At 42.1% G+C, this 22,578-nt stretch overlaps 4 protein-coding genes across 6 annotated transcripts; 2 read left to right on the top strand and 2 right to left on the bottom strand.

Annotated features, from left to right (window-relative positions):
• LOC8072860 (ADP,ATP carrier protein 1, mitochondrial) lies at positions 2,083–3,789 on the top strand. Its single transcript, XM_002438275.2, has one exon. It carries the CDS (start codon positions 2,323–2,325, stop codon positions 3,412–3,414), a length of 1,092 nt encoding a protein of 363 aa, XP_002438320.1. The 5' UTR covers positions 2,083–2,322; the 3' UTR covers positions 3,415–3,789.
• On the bottom strand, positions 3,612–7,920 carry LOC8078249 (sodium/hydrogen exchanger 4). 2 transcript variants are annotated; one of them, XM_021448958.1, is made up of 14 exons: positions 7,685–7,920; positions 7,481–7,599; positions 6,539–6,636; positions 6,026–6,085; positions 5,896–5,942; positions 5,618–5,812; positions 5,467–5,513; positions 5,315–5,381; positions 5,129–5,229; positions 4,867–4,968; positions 4,587–4,728; positions 4,395–4,457; positions 4,192–4,275; positions 3,612–4,108 (listed from the first exon to the last, which is right to left on the bottom strand). In XM_021448958.1, exons 1-14 carry the CDS (start codon positions 7,862–7,864, stop codon positions 3,821–3,823), a joined length of 1,593 nt encoding a protein of 530 aa, XP_021304633.1. In that variant the 5' UTR covers positions 7,865–7,920; the 3' UTR covers positions 3,612–3,820. The 2 variants fall into 2 exon arrangements, with proteins under 2 accessions (XP_021304633.1, XP_021304634.1); XM_021448959.1 differs by lacking the exon at positions 7,685–7,920 and having other exon boundaries at positions 7,455–7,525.
• LOC8072859 (rho GDP-dissociation inhibitor 1) lies at positions 13,919–17,527 on the top strand. Its single transcript, XM_002438274.2, has 5 exons — positions 13,919–14,449; positions 14,656–14,722; positions 16,624–16,854; positions 16,950–17,074; positions 17,233–17,527. Exons 1-5 carry the CDS (start codon positions 14,105–14,107, stop codon positions 17,314–17,316), a joined length of 852 nt encoding a protein of 283 aa, XP_002438319.2. The 5' UTR covers positions 13,919–14,104; the 3' UTR covers positions 17,317–17,527.
• LOC110431359 (BTB/POZ domain-containing protein At2g04740) lies at positions 18,790–22,067 on the bottom strand. Of its 2 annotated transcripts, XM_021450413.1 has the most exons (6): positions 21,446–22,065; positions 20,402–20,562; positions 19,815–20,330; positions 19,689–19,725; positions 19,448–19,581; positions 18,790–19,362 (listed from the first exon to the last, which is right to left on the bottom strand). In XM_021450413.1, exons 1-6 carry the CDS (start codon positions 21,761–21,763, stop codon positions 19,035–19,037), a joined length of 1,494 nt encoding a protein of 497 aa, XP_021306088.1. In that variant the 5' UTR covers positions 21,764–22,065; the 3' UTR covers positions 18,790–19,034. The 2 variants fall into 2 exon arrangements, with proteins under 2 accessions (XP_021306088.1, XP_021306087.1); XM_021450412.1 differs by having other exon boundaries at positions 19,815–20,562; positions 21,446–22,067.

Genomic DNA, 22,578 nt, shown 5'->3' with positions numbered 1-22,578 from the left:
AATTAGTATCATTAGATAGATATTTAAATTTAGTTTTTAATAAATTTATTTTGAGATACAAATATTATACATATTTTTTATAAATTAAATTAAAGTTATCAATGTATACAAATCGTGACAAGAAACCTTTAGTGGACGAGTATGCAGATAAGTAGCCGACGTGACTTTTACCATCATCTTGTGGACTGCTCACGAGCCACGAGTCGTGTTTAACTTACTGCACGAGGATCAGGTGCGGCCTATGCGATGGGGGGATGAAGCTTCTATTCCCGTGAAATTAAAATCATGAACATGTGAACAAGTCGTTCACAGTTATATAAAAAAATCTAATTCTAATTATAATACTAAGCCAAATCATCTTTAGTTTAACCATTTCTAAAATAATAATATTTATCATATTAATTAATATTATTAAAATTTATAATAATGAATATTTACAGTATACCTAGAATATATTGAGACTATTTTCTGTAAACTTAGGGCCTATTTGAAACCATTAGCACTTAAAAATAGCTAGCTAATAACTATGGATGAAAGCGGATCGAATACAGGATATTATATTTATTTTTATATTTCTAGTCGAATTCGGATTCGAGTATGAATAGTGTCATAGGATACGATTGGGCATCGACATTATAAATATGCGATTTGAGTATTCAGATATGGATATGCTATAAGATGTTGAATATCTGGACTTGGATACTGAAAGATTTGAACCACTATAAACATATTCCGTCTCGAATATGGTCAAAAAATATACATACCGTTTACATCCCTACTAATCTATACTATAAAGTATCTATAAGACATTAGGTAAATTTAGTTGTTATTATTAAAGAAGAAACATCTTCAATAGAATGTTAGTTGCTTTTATTTCAACCTCATCCGCTCTCTATTTTTAAATAGCCTACCTCACTAACTATCTAGCCTTTTAGTTTTACAGAGACTGTTGGAGTACTATAGTATTTTTTGTCAAATCTATTTTAGAAAATAGCTAGATCAATAAATTTGGGTTTTTTTTGCTAGTCTCTTCAAGATGCTTTAAGAGCAACTGCAGTAGTAGGCCCAAAAACAGGGCTCCTACTTTTTATTTGGGTGCCCCTTTACTTTTGGGTGCCCAAAATTTTTGCTTCCACTCCAACGACACCCCCTAAATGAAGGCCTCAAAATCTAAATTGGCAGACAATGACATCTGAGACCCACACATAACTGGGTCAAACCTTTCTTCCTCACATCCTCCACACAAAGGCTAGGACGCAAATGAGATGAGAGCTCTCGGCATATCAGGGCAGCGCCCGCGTGGCAGGGAAGAGGCCACGCCGGAGTTGCGTACCGACGAATCTGCCCAACGGTGGAGGTCGGGGGTGGAGAAAGGAAGCACGGTAGTGGAGATCGGCGCTGGAGGAAGATGAACGAGGTTGTGTCTGTATGGTGTGGCGAGGTAATAGTCACACCACGAAGGATAAGACTGGGCTGTTGAGCCAACAGGAATGAGGCCTACATGGAAGATTTGGGTGCCCGCCTCAAATTGAGGGCTCTAGTAGAGGCCCTGCTGAAGTTACTCTAATAGATGCTAATTTAGCTAACTAAATTTTAGCAGAGAATTATTTAGATCCATCTGCTAATAGGTGGCTGGATATTGAGTCAAAATTGCATATGAACTACACCTGTTAGCCACTCTAAATCTGCTAATAGAACAAATAGCTATCACACTCTAACTAATAATTAACAGCTTTGTTTGGATTCAATATATAGTACTACTAATTTTTAGTGCTAATGGATCAAACAAGCCATTAGTTAAGTATAAAATTTGTTTCGACTTTGACCGATGGAATTTCCGCGCTCCACCATGCGTGGAAACTGGAAAGCGGATTTTGGCCCGATGAATTGCTACGTCGTAATCGTAACAGCCTAGAAAATTCAGACGACTGGTAGATAGGAACTGTCAACTGGAAATGTCACGGTAGCAACGAGAGAGAAGAAGCACGTATTCTCCAGTGTCCGTCCCCAGCCCGCACCGCGCCGGGATCGACCCTGTCCTGTCCAGCGGCCATTATGCTGACTACGCAGAGACCCCGGCGACATGTCGTCGTGATCTCACTGCTTGCGACGTTGGCGGAGAAGCAGAAAACTAAACGATCCGCAATTACATATATAAGGCTCTTCCGTTCACCTTCTGATCCGTATCAGTAAACCATCTGCTTTGTCAAGCTTAATAGTGGCCAGAGGTTGCAAAAAGAGCGATCAGTCACGAGTTACTAGTAAGCAGAGGCTGCAGGCTGTACTGCGTGATCCATTGCATTGCGAGTTGGAGAAGCGGCGATGGCGGAGCGGCGGAGCAATGGCGGCTTCGCGTCCCAAAGCAGCCATTTGGCGGCGATGATGAGAGGAAGCTACGCGCCCCAGAGCCTCTGGCGCCCGTCGTCGACGTCGATGCCGATGCCGGTCGGTGGTGCAGCGGTTGTGGCCTCGGCGCCCGCCGAGAAGAACAAGAAGAGCTTCGCCGCCGACTTCCTGCTGGGCGGGGTGTCGTCGTCGGTGTCCAAGACGGTGGCGGCGCCGATCGAGCGCGTGAAGATGCTGCTGCAGAACCAGGACGAGCTGATCCGCACCGGCAGGCTGTCGGAGCCGTACAGGGGCATCGGCGACTGCTTCGGCCGCACCGTCCGGGACGAGGGCGTCCTGTCGCTGTGGCGCGGCAACACCACCAACGTCATCCGCTACTTCCCCACGCAGGCGCTCAACTTCGCGTTCAAGGACTACTTCAAGTCCCTCTTCAACTTCAACCGGGACAGGGACGGGTACTGGCGGTGGTTCGCCGGGAACATCGTCTCGGGGAGCGCCGCCGGGGCCACGTCGCTGCTCTTCGTCTACTCCCTCGACTACGCCAGGACGCGTCTCACCAACGACTACAAGGCGGCGGCGGCCATGGGCAAGGGCGGCGAGAGGCAGTTCACGGGGCTCGTCGACGTCTACCGGAAGACGCTCCGGTCCGATGGCGTCGCCGGGCTGTACCGAGGGTTCAACGTCTCGGTGGTCGGGATCGTCGTCTACCGGGGCCTCTACTTCGGCATGTACGACTCCTTCAAGCCGGTGCTGCTCACGGGGAAGCTGCAGGACAACTTCTTCGCGAGCTTGGCGCTCGGCTGGATGATCACCAATGGCGCCAACCTCGCCTCGTACCCGCTCGACACTGTCCGGAGAAGGATGATGATGACCTCGGGGGAGGCCGTCAAGTACAAGAGCTCCATGGACGCCTTCGCCCAGATCGTCAGGAACGAGGGACCCAGGTCGCTCTTCAAAGGCGCCGGCGCCAACGTCCTACGCGCCATCGCCGGCGCTGGCGCGCTTGCCGGCTACGACCAGCTGCAGCTCATCTTCTTCGGCAAGAAGTACGGCTCAGGTGGCGCCTAAACGCTAAACAGGGAGGGATTTCAGTAAAACTCTATTATTAGATGGATGATGACGAAAAGGGCATTTGATTCCTAAAATGTCGTTCTTTTTACAGATTCAGATATTTGTACAGCTCTAAATTCACAATAAGCATCATTCAGAATGCTTCCATTTGTTCTTTCTGATTGATTTCTTAAAATCTGTTTGTAAGCTTGCAGTGATGTAATAAGTACTGTCAGAAAATAAATAAAGAGGGAACTCAAGTTGCCTGCAAGTGTTCACCGTTATCAACTTTACAGTGGCCTCAGAGAACTATATGCGAACAGAATTCAGAGGAACTAACTCTTATCACCACAAAGCCAACCTGCCAAACAGAGTGGCTGTTCTATGCTACAGGGCACCTGGCTTCTGAAATCTGCAAATGCAGTCAGTATGACTGCGGTCCACCAAAGATTGGCCTCATGAACCTATCATCGAACTTCCTCCAGTAGACGTGAACCGTGTGGACAGGCCTCTCCAGCATCATAGATAAGCTCCTTTTGGCCTGCTCCAAGACAATACCGCTGCCAGACGCGCCTTCGTCAGACGAGAGAAACGGCAGGGCCAAGTCGTCATCCTTTGGGGAGTTGCTGCCGGTGCTATGGCCTCTGGACAGCGCCCTCGACTGATGCGGGAGCATGGCACTAATGAGAGGCCTGGTCAGGAAGCCAAACACCTGAAATCATGGGCAAGTTTCAGCTTTCTCAAGTCAGATAATGGCTTTGAGAAATTGCTGGGTTCTTTAATTAAGATACCAACCAGAGTGGTGAAAAATACAACAATGATTGTGCTGGTGATGATGGTGGCATGAACTGGATCCGATGTTACACCTGAAAATGTGAACTGTAATAATACAAGGTCGAGAAGTCAACAATTAGCTTAAAATCAGATACAATTTCTTCCAGAAACTATTTGATCAACCAGAAGACAATACAGAGTAGCTAGCAAAAAGCATTAGTTACCTGATTGTATGCTAGTGCAATCGAAACGGCGCCTCTCATGAGCCCAGCCCACCAAATAACCACCTTGACATATTGACATGAGTAAAGAATTTCTAGGGTGTCATCTCATTGACATTCTTACAGAAATTATTATAAATTGCTTTTCAGTCAAAACAAAAATTAGGAAGGAGAATTTGCTGGTTTAGAAGCAACCTGGTGCTTGAATGTGATTGGGGTCCTCTCAGAACTTCCACTCAGGATATTTGACAAAATGGACACAGGAAAAACAAATGCCACTCGTCCCAGTAATATGAGTAATACGACGATGCCAAAGATGCCGATGGATGTCTTAAAGCTGGAAAAGGTAAATAAAAAAAAGGCTTTGAGACATGATTTTAGTTAACTAGTACTGTAGGAAATACTCTGTAATAAATAGAAGCTACTTTGGGACTGCAGAAGATAGAGACAGGAGACTTTGTGCTCAGTTGCTCACCTTTCCTTTGATGTCTTCCACTTATCAACGTCAAGAGCATCCATACCAACATAAAGAAAGATGAACGTCTCAGCAATGAAAGACAATGTTGCAAATATATGCCTGCAGTCACAACCATTAGACACAAGGATTGTTTCACAACAGCATAAACATTTCTGAAAAATGGATCTAAAGATATCTTTTTTATATATAAATGATATAAAGATACCAAATATGACATTCGATTGTTAAGAAATATTTAAACAATGATTCTTGAGCTCACTTTGTTGTGATTCTTGAGCTCTCTGTCACGTTGTGCCATGCATAGTGGGACATGACAATCCCGCAAAAGAACACGGTCAAAATTCCACTCAGCTCTAGCAACTGCCGAATGGGATGCATGCAGCATCTTCAGATGAATTGTGGAAGAACATATTGAAGTACTAGTAGCTTAATTTGGTAATCTTACCTCTGCCAGCATATATGATAAATAAGCCATGAGAGCCATCAAGGCAACCTCTCGATCAGTCGAATGCCTGAAAAGTAAGGGGAAGATATTTCAAAGATAAAAGAGTAGAAGATGAACACAAACCAAATCTATTTGTAGCAACTATTACTCACCTACCAAAATACAGAGCTTTGAGAACATATGCAGTCGCTAGACCGATCTGACAAATTGTGGTAAAATGTTAAGTGTGTACAATGAAATGGCACTACTACTGTATATAGCGAACACTCCTACTTGAGATATGGAGGGGAAAACAGTTCTTACTGAGATTCCGATGATCGTGCTGGTTGCGAAGAGATAGAGGAAGTCAGCTATCAGTTTTAGCACAACCCCACCTTTGAGCTGACTGATATCGAGATTCTTGATAGCATTGAAAAGAACAACTGCTGTTGCATCGTTGACAACTCCTTCTCCAAACACCAAGCTGTACAGCCTTGGTGTCTCGTCTTGGTTTATGACCTGTGTGTTCAGCTGCGTGATTAAGCAGATGAAAGTGGAACAAGCGTTAAAGAAGGTGTGCTAAGAATTAAGGATGCGCAGACCTGCAATGTGCACACGGTATCTGTCGAAGAAAATATTGCTCCCAGTGCTGCAGTTACCCTTGAGATCAGTACTAATTTCATGACAAAACAGAGAACAGTTTATAAGAAACACAAATAAAGGAAGACACACCTAAATAATCTACCGCATCAAGTTTTCCAAATCCGACTTTCGGGAAGAGCCAATAGCAGCCTGATATTAGCCAGAAGTGTACGTCACAATCAGTCACCAAAGCTGAGAAAGTTGTATGTACGTCGAGAACGAGTTTTTATACACAATTAATTTGCTGGGGTCCTAGATATACTCTCTCCATCCCTCCATCCCAAATTACAAGTCATTCCAAGAATCTCAGAGAGTCAAAGCATCTCAAATTTAACCAAGTTTATATAATAAGATAATAACATTTATATACCAACTAAGTATATATATTTGATGTCATAAATCTTTATAATTTCCTCTATAGCTTTGGTCAAACTTTAGATCCTTTAACTCTAAAAAGATTCTTTAAATAACTTATTATTTGGAATGGAGGGAGGAAGTAGTTACAGTATTGTTATATTGTATACCAACAAAAATGACCTTCCACTGATATATGCCATCAAATATGAACATTGAACAAAGAGCTTACGAATCAGCAAAACGTACCTGCCGAAACTATTGCACCTGAAATGAAAACGCCGAACACGCCGAAGGACATGATGGTCATGAAGTTGTGGAAGAACTGCTTCTTCTTGACCTGAAACCTGTAAGCAAACAGCAACCACCATGTCCAGAATCCAGATCCAGAACGGTCGACTAGGGCCTTGTTTAGGCCTTGTTTAGTTCCCTAAAAATTTTGCAAAATTTTTCAGATTCCCCGTCACATCGAATCTTTAGACGCATGCATGGAGTATTAAATATAGACGAAAATAAAAACTAATTGCATAGTTTGGTCGGAATTGATGAGACGAATCTTTTGAGTCTAGTTAGTCCATGATTGGACAATATTTGTCACAAACAAACGAAAGTGCTACAGTACCTGTTTTGCAAAAAATTTTGAAACTAAACAAGGCCTTAGTTCCCAAAAAATTTTGCAAAATTTTTCAGATTCCCCGTCACATCGAATCTTTAGACGTATATATGAAATATTAAATATAGATGAAAATAAAAACTAATTATACAGTTTGGTCGAAATTGACGAGACGAATCTTTTAAGCCTAGTTAGTCCATAATTGGACAATATTTGTCAAATACAAACAAAATAGTTACTATTCACATTTTGTAAAATATTTTGCAACTAGGGCCTTGTTTAGTTCCCAAAAGATTTTGCAAAATTTTTCAGATTCCCCGTCACATCGAATCTTTAGACGCATGCATGGAGTATTAAATATAGACGAAAATAAAAACTAATTGTATAGTTTGGTCGGAATTGATGAGATGAATCTTTTGAGCCTAGTTAGTTCATGATTGGATAATATTTGTCACAAACAAACGAAAGTGATACAGTACCTGTTTTGCAAAATTTTTTGGGACTAAACAAGGCCCTGATTGAAACTCTCAGCCATGCCATTACAAATACTACCTTGCAAGTGGACCAAGCATGCGTACCCGGCATTGAAGATTATCGGTGGAAGCACGTAGATAAAGAAGAGCTGCTCGTCGAACCTCAGGATGTGCGAGTGCTTCCCTTCGGTGAGCAGAAATATGATGGCTCCTACGATGCACCCCTGCCAAAAAGAAAATCGTAGAAATAGTTGTTGACAGTGAAATAATACTGATGACTGAATTCGGTGGGGGGGCTTGGATTCGTACGATGATGAGGGCGGTGATGGACTCGTTGACCCACTTGTTCTCCTCGAGGAGGTGGCCGGCGACGAGGCACAGGCACAGCACCGCCGTGAACACGCAGATGGACACCACCGTGGTGCTGCTCCCACCGGTCCCATCCGCCGCCGATGCCGCCAGCAGCGTCTCCCACAACGCCGCCGCCATGGATTCTCTGTCGCTGTCTCTCGCCCCATGTCCTCTGTTTTTGCTGCCGCCGTGTGACGGACGATTTTGGCGCGTAGCCAGGGGCCTTGGAAACGGCAGTGGGCGCAGTGCACGTCACGGCGGCACGCGTGGATGGACCCTGGCACCGGTGCCTGCGTGGTACATGATCCCAGGAGCCACGTCTGTGGGAGGACTCTGGGGGCTGCTGCCGTGTTACATTCCGGCCTTCCGGGGCCCGCATGCTTGGGCGGTTGGGCCCATCAAGATGAGTTCTGAATCATTTAAAAAGGAGAAAAATTCACCAGCGCTCCTTTAACTTGGCTCAATATGTAGTTCGCCAGTGAATATGTTATCTAGATTTCTAAACTTTCAAAATGATACATATGGTCTCTAAACTTGGGAGAGAATGTTATTTAGGTCCCCAAAATTTTAAGATGATCACCACAGATCCTTAAACTTAACAAAAGATGCCATCCAGGTTTCTAAACTTTTAAAGTAATCACTATAGGTCCATAAATTTGGCCGACAGTATCATCCCGATCCAAATATAGTCCAACTCACTCTATAAGTTGGTGTGACATACTGACGGTAAGTTAGACGTATATCCACCATATGTCAATTAATCAATCATTATTTATATAATATTTATCATAAAGTTATAATTATGTAAAATAATTTAGATTAACAAAAAATAAATTAAAGTATTAAAAAATTTACAACAACAAATAATTTATATCGGCCAAAAAAATTACAATAAATATACAAATATACTATAATACCTTCATTAAAACTTTTAATACTATAATACTAGTATTAGAAATTTTAATAACAGTATTATTAATAGTAGTATAATATTATACAATAATACTATAAATATTATCATTTTCTAATTTTAGTATTATTTTAATACTATTAAGGATACATAAATAATAAATTCATTTTATTATTTTTTTCTATTTTAGTTCATACCATTTGTTGTTGTAAATTATTTTATATAATTCTAGAATTTCATAATAAATATTATATAAGTAATGATTGATTAATTGACACATGTTGGATCCACGTCTAACATAGAATCAACGTGTCATACCAGCTTATAGAGTGGGTTAGATCAGATTTGGACCGGGATAACACAGTTGGCCAAGTTTAGGGACTTGGATGACACTTTCTACCAAGTTTAAAGACCTGCGGTGATCACCTTGAAAGTTTAGGGACCTGAATAACACCATTTGCTAAGTTTAGAGACACATATATATCACTCTAAAAGTTTAGGGACTTAGATGATACTTTGAGCCAAGCTGAGGGATCACCGGTGAATTTTTATCTTTAAAAACTGACATTGACAATTCACCATTATCTAAGTTGTTTTCTATTTTCTTTAATTAACAAAATGGCCCTATTTAATTTTTATATAATTATTATGGATTTGCTAAATTTTAGATGCTTGAAGTTTCAGACGGCAGTTATTGTATATATTTTATATTAAAATTATAGTTTTAGTTTGTTATAGTTTTTTAGATATAATCTGCAATTTTTAGTTCTAAAAATAAAAACCTGTTAGACAAGATCACAAACTTGACAAAATATGATAGTAGTAGCACAAAGATAATTTACTCTTGCTCTTTATGTGCCTAATGTGAGCCACACACGATCCGTTCTTCAGCCTCTGGTGTCTAAGCCTTCTCGTTCACCTTACACCACACCCGATCCATCACGCATGGACTTTGCACTTGACCTTTTCTATTGTCATCGGCCATTTTGATGCATCCAAAACTTATATTCACAAGGCAAGATATATGTTGCACGACACACTCAATACAACACAACCCAACACCTCTGGTTAGCTATTAGCATAATAATCAATTATATATAAAATGTAACTCAACTAGGAAAGCCTAAAAGCTCTCAACTCTGTGTCAGTCATTCATCACGCATGAATGAGACCAAGGCACTTCTCAACTTGGTTGCCCCCATATGTAGGATTTGCATGCACATATTAAACATCTGAACTTTGAGAGAAGGATGGCTTTGCACACACACCTCTCGATAGGGAGTAGTACCAAGCCGCATGACATGCGGCTAGTTAGAGACTCATATTAACTTAACATGTCTTTGATATCACCAGCGCCAAGGTATAATACAATGTGCCACTAACATAGTTAGCAAAGAGAGACATGGGAAAACTTTGCCCATCACCAACCAAAAATAATAGTCTCTCAAGTATACAACAAATAAGAGATGTGTGTATCAAACTACACGTGTCTCTAAAAGTGTACTCATCTTTGTTGTATTTCTTATACTAGACGGGCTTCAAAGTACTCATCTCGGATGTGTTTTCTAGAATAGATGGGCTTCAAAGAGGAGTGTCTCTAAAATATTAGAGATGGCTAACGGATAAACAACTCTATGATGTTAATTCAACAAAGACGGTCATTCCTATGTGGCTCTAGACAGACAAAAGAGAGATGCCAGATGGATAGACACATCTCTAGCACAATATCTATGGTGTTGTTTTACTGTCACGGATTATACATTTTCTTTATGTCTTTTCTGCCGTAGTGTCCTTTATATCCTTCCATATTGATATGATAGAGATTTTGGTGAAAAATCTCCTCTAACAATTTTCTTCAATTAGGTTGATCTTAAAGTAATCTAATATTCCATTCTTTCTCGCTCGTCAAAGATAGAGAGCGGGCTAGCTCTCTAAAATGTTGAACATGATTCAGAGAAATTATTAGAGGGTGGAGGATATAGAAAGCGATGACAACAATTGACACAATCTGCCTGACCTATTCTTGTGTGCTGACAGAATGGACGATCCTTAACTTCTCTAGTTGGTGAACAATGATTAGTTTCCCTATTTGTAGGCAGAGGGGCTAGATTTATCCAATTTCAAGGCTAATGGGTTTGCTTGTTAGAACCGTGGTTGGACTACATAGTTTTAACTGGCTATTACATAGTTAAACCAAATGATTAATGGTACAACTATTCTTTTAACTAAGGGACATACAAATACTTTGTTAGGTAGATGTATTTTACCGGTCATAGGCCTTCTTTGGATCCATTAGCTGATAGTAGTCAGCTAGCTAATAGCTAATATTAGTTAACTGTTGGCTAGTTACCTATTATCTACAAAGCTAAATAATAAGATTAGATTGTTGGTACACCTATTAGTTATCTGATTTGGTAGAACTAGATATACAGTTGTCATTTAGAGGTCGAGCTATCAATAATTAGCTAGTCTATTATCTATACCTATTTGGACTCAAATGAGATCATTATTAGCATATAGTTATCACTTCCTCCATATCTGAAATTCTTGACGTTTAGGACATGATTGTGGTAATCAGAGAGTGATTAATTAGAGGTTATCTTTCCATCTTTGCCCCAATTAAATAGCGGTACGGGTGCTACTTGGACAACAACCTTTCATAGTTGGATTGGCAAAGACACCGCGCCTGAGGCCTGCAGCCCACAGTTTGAGCTCCCACAGGCACAGGCTTTTTCCGTTGGCACTCACGTTTTCATTGTAGGCGCGCGCGTGCTGCGGAGAGGAAGGGACGCGCGTGCAGGCACCAGCGCGGGAGTAATTTCATTGGCGACTCGAATGGACGCGAGCGCTGGGGGTATTCTCGTCCGGGCGAGCACCCGCGTATCACCAAATCGATCTGGTCCAGAACGTCGACTTTTTTGATACAGAGGGAGTATTTAAATAGAACCAAACAAGGCATGATGGGACCACACAACGATTGAGAGGATAAATCCACCAATTCTAAAACTGGACCACCTTGGCAATTACTTTTTGAGCGGAAGAGCTGGCTGATCACATAGTTGGCTGGAAAAACTACATCATTAGTAAAATTTGGCCATTTTGAAAAGAAAGCATGGTAAAACCCTAATGGTTGCGAACGAAAACTATGAAAACACGCTGGCAAGTGGTGATTGGGTTTATTGTTGAAGTGAAAGAGCTGTTAGCTGAAAACTTTACATAGTCCCTACTAAGGATGAAAACGGTCGAACTCGGTCGAAAAACTGCTCAATTGTTTTCTATTTTTACATTTAAATACGAAAACGGAAACGAAAACGGTAAAGCCGAACACGAACACGAACTCGAACATACGGAATCTCGAACACGAACCAATTCGAGCGAAATTATATCGAACACGGTCGGTATGCGGAATTAATACGGAATACCGATCCACACTACGTAATCTTAACGAAGTGTACGAACACCACCCACGTGTCCACTCGCCACCAGTACAGTACCATACTACCAGAAGTCCAGAACCATACTATACCATCCGATAACAGTCAATAGCCAAACAAGTGCATGACCGCATAAACTCTCAAGTGTCATCACACCGACACACAAATATATAATTCTAGAACAAACAAATATTACGAAATACATGTCTAAAGTTCATTAGCATCGTTCATGATGTCTGGATCACCGTCAATGTCTATTGCTTCCTCGTTGTCCCTGTCCTCCTCATAGTGCTCATCTTCCTCCTTGTTATTTTCCTATTGCAAAGTTAATTAAAATTAGATGTAGCAACTAGTACAGTTAAGGATAGCAAGCACCAAGCAGTCAATGAACATACCTCAATTTTGAGTTTAGCCACAACATTAGTCAAAGCATCTGAATATAATAGATAACATGAGTTAGAATTTAGTACTCCGAATTTCGAACCGAATCCGAATTTGTCCGAATTTGAAAACGATCAAATTCCGAATATAATATGGAAATATGGAAACCGGTCGAACAAACCCCAAACCGATTTCGCACCGAGTTCGAATTTAGTACTCCGAATTTCGAACCGAATCCGAATTTGTCCGAAAAATACGGAATCGATCGGGTCAAATTTAGAAAACGATGCGGTTCGGTTCGGGATATTTATGTGCTGTTTTCAACCTTAGTCCCTACTCCCTGTGATGAGTCTCAGCCCTCAGTGTTGGCCGGTGTGCCAGATTGTACCGTTTTCTTAGTGTCAAGCGATTTAGCTGATGTGGTTGATTAATGGAGTTGCGAATTCCATAATAAAGTGAAAAAAATGCACTCGAGGCCCGTTCTTCCTGCAAACTCCTATGGCACCCAAGTCTGGGAGGAATTTGTACCCGCAGCACCGAGATCGAATTCGTTTCGAAACAAATTTAATTATGTGAACTGTAGGTCTTCAGCGATGTTCAGAATCGGTCCTTATGAGCTGATGAGGGCTGGATTTGAGATAGTTACGCGGCAACTGTAGCAATGACATGAACAGCGTGAGACGTCGCTGTGCGGGCGGAAGCAGTTGAGCAAGTGATGAACAGTGGACGAGTCACTCGGCAGGTGCAGCCCAAGTCATCGCGCCGGGCGCCCTGCCTGTGAAGACATTCAATTTCAGCACAAACAACGCTTTCTTCAACTGGTACCACGCGTCCTTTAAACTCGCTCCTCACCGTCACCGGCACGCTGTCCCGTACTACTCCATGTGCAAATCATTTCGATAGAGCTCACGTGGCTTAATTTCCTGATGAAGTTTTCTACCAAAATCATATATTTTCGTTTTGCAAATTTCATGCCTTGCAAATGAGCTCTCACTCAAATTGATTTGCAGAGCTCATGCTACCGTGAAAAGTGATTTGCAGAGCTCATGCTACCGTGAAAAGTGAAAGCGTGACTTACACACGTCCATCAGTTCGCTCATCTGAAAAATTATAACTGAATATATTATTCGTTGATTTATTATGAGAAAAAAAATACGATTAGCTAATAAAAAAAATACGACTTATAAGATAAGCGAATAATTAACCCATTCCTCGGAATGATATTTGCTCGTTCATTATGGACTAATGCACAGATTATTTGAGTAGGAGTCAAGTCTATACCAGCAGCAGAGGCAGGCATCATGATCATACGAAGCATTAAGAGTTAGGACTGAAAAAAAAAGCATAACTTCGTGTGCAACATTGCGCGATTTTCGTGCGTTGCGTTTGCGTCAAGAATGGACAGAGCGCGCCAAGTGCCGCTAACAAAAATTGTACAGCCCCTAGTGATGATGCCTGAACTAGAAACTGCAGCGCCAGTGCGCGGCCGTCACGTCCTCCCCCACCTGCTTCTACCATATTCTCCCGTGGCCTCCTGCCTCCTCCTGCTGCCATTCTTGTGCAGGTTGTGCCCTCGACCAGACCACCGCTCCCTCCCTTTCTGTCTCTGGATCTTCCTGTATTTTACTGCGAACTCCGCCGCCAAGTCCGGAGATGTCGTCGCACGGCCCGTGCACGGCAGCCACGTCGTCGGCAGCCGTCGGCGCTGTCGTCACTTGTTGCTCCGCCGCCAAGGACGAGGAGGAGCAGCGGCAGAGGCTGCAGGGGACAGAGAAGGAGCCAAGACGCGCGGAGGAGGAGTGCAGCTCCGCCGCGGAGCAGGAGCAGCGAGTGGAGGCGGTGGGCCGGAAGCTCAGCGAGGCGTCGTCGCTGTGCGCCACCACCAACACCAACGGGGAGGACGACGACGACGACGATGATGAGGAGGAGGAGGCGCCGCCCAAGGACATCGACCTCGGCCCGCGACTCAGTATCAAGGAGCAGCTCGACAAGGACAAGGTGAAAGTGAAACAAGTCGATTTCCTTGCTGATGCAAGCAATTCGCTCTACCGCTTGATTTACGTACTTGTTTATTTCTTCTTCCTCTGTTCTAGGTCAGTTACGCCTCAACTAATTGCTGCTTTTATTTATTTATTTTGCTACTAATAATCCGTCGCTCACCTGGCTGTTTTACTACTTGTTGGCCGTCGTGACGTATACAAAAGGATGATGAGAGCCTGAGGAGATGGAAGGAGCAGCTCCTGGGCAGCCTGGATTTCAGCACCGTTGGAGGTACTAAACTCTTCAACCCATACTGCATCTGATCTGCACCGTGAGTGATCGCCATGCATGTGTGTGTACTGGCGATCTTTCCGTGCTATTTGCACCTTAAAAAAAACTGCAAACAAAAATGTGTGGACAGCAACTGATCAGATATCAAGCAACACTTTCTCTATTTACTTTGAAAATAGGATTAAAAGATAGCGTGTTCCTAAAATGCTGATTGTTTGATGGTTGCCACTCTTTTCCAAATTACAGTAAAGACACATACCAAATTATAAGCCATTTTGCCTTTTCTAGATAATAGCTTTTACTACACGTCTAATAAGAGTAATGTATTTAGAAAAAAACAAAACGTCACACAAATTTGGGATGGAGGAAATAAATCTTACCCATGTAAATATCGTCGAGCAATTGAGCTAGTAGATTTTAAGTTTGATGAAGTCAAAACAGAAAATAACTATTGATGGAGAATACTACCTCAATAAAATAGGGTCATCAAATCTTAGAATAAATGAAAAAAGAATATTTACCTGTGGGTGGCAGATCAAGGGGGTGAGCAAGTTCCACCAGGTAATATAACCTGCAGTGGTACGCTTAGTTCTCCCTCATTATGTTGAGAATACATACACGTTACGTTGTCCCGTTCAGAATTATTGTCCAAGTACAAGTAAATTGTTCACTAGGGTTGCGTAACGAAGCTACGAGGCGAAAGGAATTATATAAATAAAAATTGCACACATATACTCATATGGGACCACGGTGATTTCAAAGAAAGTAGTATCAGGATTGCACTGAAATTGTCATTAAGGCCTTTCCCAATGTGGCACCTTGGCTTGTAGTTCCGGCCTGTACCTACACACCAATCATCCATGTCATCCCGAGCAGTGGCTCTGCAACATGCTAGAGCATCTGAGAATGCTCTGAGTGACAAAATGCACAAGCCAATGCTTTTAGAGGAAAAGATAAAATGAAGTTGTGAGGGAGAAAAGGCGTGGAAGAAAGTCTTTTCGTCCAGGACTTAACATCATTACTGCTTTCAAATATGAAAAGATTTAAGTTGGGTGTTAAATAGAAAAGCAAAACAAAAAAAATCTAATGTCAAAATAGAAAATATTCTCCATTTTTTATCTACATGATAGCTAACTTTTGATTGAGGCCACTAGCTTTAGCTGCCCTAACCGGCGAGTAGGATGTTTCTCGTATGACAAATAAAAGTGAAAAGTGCGTCATGTCGGGGTACCGCGGAAAAGACCGTATGGCGTGCTTTCACGGCCTTTTGACCCAATCATTTGCAACGTTCCAGTTTGCTCCAGGCCGCACTTTGCTGGGGCATCTTCCATTCATTCCAGCTGCCTACTGGGTATCTAATGCTGTACTTTATTCATATATAGTTTGATAGTGCTCCATTGGTGGTTAATGACAATGCCCTCAAAGGCCGTGAAGGACAATGATGCAGTGTCTCCAAACTGTGGCACAAGAAACAGCACACACAACAGCATAACGATGCATGTATTTTCTTTTCTTTACACCTAATAAGTAATAACAGAGCAATGCATGTACCAAGATGAAATCGGGAACACAACATCCTGTCAAAACTTGGTTGACTGTGAATGAATTCTTTCAATCTGGTTTGGTCTGTGCGTTGGACAGAATTGGTGCATAGTACTCGGTCTTTTTGAGTCTATTTTCGTATTCGGTTCAAGTTGTTAAATCTCACGCGAAAGGGTCTCTAGCCTAGTGGTTAGCAGCAGACCTGAGTTCGACTTCTTGTGGAGCGAATTTAAACAGATATGTATTATAAAAAATAAAAAAAAATAGGCTGAGATTTTCTTGTTGACTTCGGTCAAAAAAAAAAAGAAGTTGTTAAACCTCACAACAACAATATTGACGAACCAACAAACTTTGCGCAGAGACGCTGGAGCCGGACGTGAAGATCACGAGCTTGTCCATCCTGTCGCCCGGGCGGCCGGACATGGTGCTGCCGCTGCCGCTGCCTGCGGAGCCCAAGAGCAGCAGCAAGGAGCCGTGGTTCACGCTCAAGGAAGGCAGCGCCTACAGGCTCAAGTTCACCTTCTCCGTCGCCGACAACATCGTCTCCGGCCTCCGCTACACCAACACCGTCTGGAAGGCCGGCATCAGAGGTAGTAGACCTACACCAACACCGTCTGGAGGAGTAATTGTTCGATCTTGGCTTAGTTTTGATGATGAATTGCACTACTGTGTTTCTGTTTCACAGTGGACAGGACCAAGGAGATGCTGGGCACCTTCAGCCCCCAGGCAGAGCCTTACACCTACCTGACGCCCGAGGAGACAACACCGTCTGGGATCTTTGCCCGCGGATCATACTCTGCAAGAACAAAGGTAATCAAATGAGTAGCCCTCCTGGATCAGGAAGGCTGGAACATTCATACACCACTCTGCAGTGTTCAGCAGTGCTCACTTACGCTTCTGCATATATAGTCTGCAAGAAGTCAATGAACAAGAGATGTTCCTTTTTTTTTTCCTTTTTGTTTCAACAGTTTGTCGACGACGACCGGAAGTGCTACCTGGAGATGAACTACGCCTTCCACATCCGCCGTGATTGGCCGTCAACCCTGACCTGATGAGCAGCAACCACTCACTAATTGGAAAAAGTCTACATAACCCCCTAAACTATCTAAGGTGGACTACTTAACCCCCCGAACTATTAAACCGGATATTCTACCCCTTGAACTTTCAAAACCGGTCAAATAACCCCCTCGAGTGGTTTTGGAGGGTGATTTTGTGTTTTTCTTTTTTATTTATTTTCGCTGAAACTTTGAAAAATCATAATAAATCATAGAAAATCATAAAATGAAAATTTTAATTTTGTTGGACTCCTGATGAGTTGATCTACACAGTGAATATATAATATGGTATACTTTAGTACAAAATTTTTGTTGTACCTTTAAATCTATGTTTTTCTATAATTAATTTGAATAATTCATATATGTAGTTCCTGTGGTCCAATTGTGGTAAAATTTTTATGATGGGCTCATTATTATATGCTTGAACTATGATAAAAATTTCATACTCATTGGATCACGTATAACTTAGTTATAGATAAAGCATAGATTTAACAAGAATAAAACTAAATAAATTGATAACTAAGTTATACGTGATCCACTAGGTACGAAACTTTTACCATAGTTCAAGCATACAATAATGAGCTCACCATAAAAATTTCACCACAATTGGATCATAGGAACTGCATATATCAATTATTCGATTTAATTATAAAAAAAACATAGATTTAAAGCTACAACAAAAACTTTATACTAAAATATAACATATTATATATTCATTGTGTAGATCTACTCATCAAAAGTCCAACAAAATTGAAATGTTCATTTTATGATTTTTCTATAATTTATTATGATTTTTCAAAGGTTTAGCGGAAATAAATAAAAAAGAAAAAAAATAAAACCACCATCCAAAACCACTCTAGGGGGTTATTTGACCGGTTTTGAAAGTTCAGGGAGTAGAATATCCGGTTTTATAGTTCGGAGGGTGAAGTAGTCCACCATTAATAGTTTGGGGTTATGTAGACTTTTTCCCTCACTAATTAGTCTGCTACTGCTCCACGAGGGCGAGTCTGCTACTGCTCCACGAGGGCGTACATGCTTTGGTTATCACTTATCAAGTCCCAAACTGTTGCGCTTGCCTAATAAAATGATAAACGGATTGGAACTAGAGTTTAGAGAAGAAAGTGGTTTTGTTCGTAGCTATATGGACGAACTGTTTCTGTGCAACAAGTAAATCAGGACAAGCTAACTTTTATTTAGTTTCGCTAGCATCACCATTCATTAAACCACACAGGTGTGTTAAAATGGTCTAAAATTAGTAGCCAGCTAAAATTTAGACTTTAAGCTCCAAACAGAGCCATAGTTGGTGGTGTATGGATCTCTAAATAGTTGGTAGTGTGTTGACCTCTAAGGCATGATAAGTTGATAACTGACAAAATGGAGCTGTTGCAATGTCTACGAATCATCTTAGTAATATGATCCATGAGCAGGTCTCCAGCAATTAAGCAATGAAAGAGCACTTTGCAGGGACCATGAAACTAATTTTAGTTTTTTACTATCATCTAGACTCTACATCAAAATCATATTATCTGCAAAAAAAGCTTACATCGTTTAATTCGTTCATACTATGCTTGCTCACTGGATATTTGATCGGTCAAAACTGATCTGTTTGAAGTTCATACAACAAAAGATAAACTTGTAACTCACAAACCTAAGCCACTCTGCAGTAATGTAAAGCCTGCAAAAACAGTGCTATCCGCACAAGTTCTCCCTGAAACTCAAGCGTCTACATCATCGGCTTCTTTCTCTGCAACTAGCATAAGCATCTCCAGTCGCCTGTCGAACAGAGCTGCACTCTCATCCCTTTCGTCAAGCTCAGCACCCTCTGCTTCTAGCCACTTCTCGCGCAAATCATCAAGAATGTTGCCTTGGTCAGTGTTGCCTCCAGTCCCAGGTGCACTGGGACGAGTTGTCCGTAGTGAGTCATCTCCGGATGGTGGTGGAAGAGTCAAGAGCAAGGCCCGGAACTCCCGGGTGTCTGCAAACATCTCAAAGTTGCAAGCAATGATATCCAAGATATACTCCCTTATTTTCATGACACCATATCTGCGTTGAGGAGGAAAATCTGAAATTCAGTAACAAACTAGATAAGCTAATCACAGCAAGCATCAAGAATACTGAGCAGTCGTACATGTCAGACAGCATCAACCAATGGCACAGTTCTGCAGGAGACACATGCTCCAGATATGGCAACAGCATATCAGCTACGACCCGCTTAAGGGGAAACAACAGGTACCTTGATGCAACGTCAAATAGTTCTTCAGCCTGCCACAGTTGTACTTGAATTTAGTTTCATGAAAAAAGTGAATCTGTATTGTCATTCATTACAACAAGAGGTAACAAACTCAAAGTTTTGTCCCCTACGGCCCTACCTGATCAGGATCCAAATGCTCTAGCTTATCAGTGTACCTAAAGTTTTACAAGAAAAAAGTAAGCCAGAAAGCAGCAATAGCAACAACAAAAGAATAGTGGTAGAGAATATTACAATGGGATCTTACATGTATTCAAGCATCTTTTCAAATGCTTCTGCACTTAAGTCATGCTCCTCAAGAAGTGGAACATTCTGAGCAGCTTGAAATCCAGAGTTACCATCAAGGAAATCAACAGTTCGAGAAAGCCTGGCTCTAAAGTACTCTGACCTTGAGGCCAAAATCACCTGATGACAATGGAAAACCTTATCGCCTACTTTAATATAAAGATCTGCAAGATCATCATCCTCTGAGTTCCTTATCATCTCATTTGATTCCTCACTATAATCGCCTTCTCTTGAGTTTGCTAGACAAGTCTGCAGAATACGCTGCAAGGCTGATGGAAGGCGATCTTCCTTAGGCAAGGACTGTGCTTGTAAGATGAATCGTTTCTGTGAATTGTCCAGATCCAGTTCTTTCGCTGACTTGTACTCCGCATACTTCTGATGCACAACTTCTTTATCCAAAATCTTTTGCAACTCTTCACACTTGCAAACTTTGCATGCACGCGCCAAATTTTCCATGTCATCAACAGCTACTTCGAGTCTATCAGAATAGAAGAAATGGATGAGGCTGTATAAGGCGCCATAATACAACTTTTGGTTAGAAAATCTCACTTCCTTCCTGTCTTTCCAGTCTGTCTTGAACTTCTTTTCAAAGAAAGGAGATCGAGCACAAAGGATGACCCGATGAGCTTCAACAGGCTTTCTGTCCACGTAAAATGTGATATCTGGAGGGAAAAGGCAAGCACTTGATGGATCATCCTTTGGCCCGAATCCTGCATATTCAGGTATATATGTAAAAGCAACTTCTATATGTAATAAAGGAAAGTCAACATTTAAACTTCTACACATTTCTGGATGAATAACTAACTGATTACACATGATGCATTTTAGTAGTTAAGAACACATGACTCGGAATCTTATCCACTCTTAATAACCTTTAGACAGACATTGGCATACACATGTAATCAACAGTTACAATTCCAATATTGAAGTAACTATTCTTAAGATCATGATATAATTGTGCCTGAACAAGCAATCGTATTCAAGAACCCCAATATCCCAAATTCTGAATTGCATCCTCAATTCCAATCTTTCTACTTGGCATCAAAATAGCTCAAAATGAGCAATCGAAGAAATGCAAGAAAATAAAATTGCGTACTTGAATTCATACTTATGAACATTGTGCTGGATAAAATAATTTATGCAAGCATAATATCTTTTAGTACTAAAAATTGCATACAACAAGATGAATCGATTGCACATGCTGTGCTGTATTACAGTAAAAGCAAGCATATCAATTACAAAAAAATGAAGATCCTTTCTACTCCCAATGAACTGGGAATATCCATGAGATAAATAGCTATCAATAGGAACATTATTAAAATGATAAATCATCCTTCCTACTAGTTCCTATGATTAATGGAGTAATGACCCAATTACTAAGGCCTTGTTTGGATGCATATGTATCCATCTATCCATGTGTGTTGAGGTGGGTTGGTGTAGAACTTAAACTAAATTCCACACCAATTCACTCCAGCACACATGGATTAAGGTGGATATATGATCATCCAAACAAGCCCTAATATAGTCTTTCGACTTACCATCAACACAGCTCAAGAACGAGAACTCGAAGAAACGTGGGCAAGCAGTTCTCACCGGCGGCCGCGGCGAGGGCGGCAGATTCGGCGCCGGCGCTCCCCTGGAGCATCTCGAGGAAAGCGGTGCGGTTGGCGGGGCAGGCAAGGAACGTCGCCCGCAGCGCGGCGGGGAGCGGCGCGAGCGGTGGCGGCCTGGCCTCGAACGACTTGAGCAGCCAACGTAGGCGCAGGTTGAGGGCCGCATAGTGGCAACGGTCGCCGTCGAAGGTGCGCTCGGCGCAGACGGCGCCGGCCTCGAGCAGCATCCGCGCGGCCTCGGCGTGTCCCGCCAGGCAGGCGTAATAGAGCGCGACAGAGTCCCAGCGGTCGCGCGCATTGACGTTGGCGCCGGCCTCGAGGAGGAGGGCGAGGCGATCGCAATCCCCGGCCCGCGCCGCTTCGAAGAGGTCGCCGCCGGGGACCTTCTTGAGGGGCACCGACGGCTGAAGGTCCTCCGGGTCGAGTTCGACGTCGATGTCGAGGCCTCGGAGCTCGAAGTCGGGTTCCGAGTCCATGTCTGTCCGGATTGGCAGCGCGGCGGCCGGCGGCCGGCGGCGTGGAAAGCGATGGGTGGGGGGATAGCCCACACAAGACAGAACTGGTGCGCAGAAAATATCTGATGCGGACGGGAGGCCCGGCGCTGGAGAAGAGATTTCATAACGTGGAAATTTAGAAAAGATTTCAATCATGCCATTACAAATTACAAATAAGGTTAATTCGATTGATGACGTTATAACTTTTACGCATCAGAGATATGACACTATAATTCAGTAATTTACCTTTTTTAAACTATTTCATTAGTTCTTTATTCAATACATATATCGCTTTCTACATTCTCGACAGCATTAGACCCTGTTTATGCTAATTTTGTCATAGTTTTACATGGTTCGAAGTGTCTAACTAAGTGTCTCTAGTTTTACATGGTTCGAAGTGTCTAACTAAGTGTCACCAATGAGAGAAAATAAGCATAATACACAATTAACTTGGTTTCACATGTACATAGATTATTTGAGTATATAGGCACAATACAAAAAAAGGTGGAGGACCAAGGAGGATAAACCCTTGGGTCGCCTGACCTCCTAACCCCTTGACCCTCAATTCAAGTGACAATCCTCCAAACAAGCTTAGAAAAATTTGCAACCATTAGGTGGA

This window comes from Sorghum bicolor, chromosome 10, assembly GCF_000003195.3.
Source record: "Sorghum bicolor cultivar BTx623 chromosome 10, Sorghum_bicolor_NCBIv3, whole genome shotgun sequence".
Classification (NCBI taxonomy): Eukaryota; Viridiplantae; Streptophyta; class Magnoliopsida; order Poales; family Poaceae; genus Sorghum; species Sorghum bicolor.
This window is presented reverse-complemented; position numbering and strand designations above follow the sequence as displayed.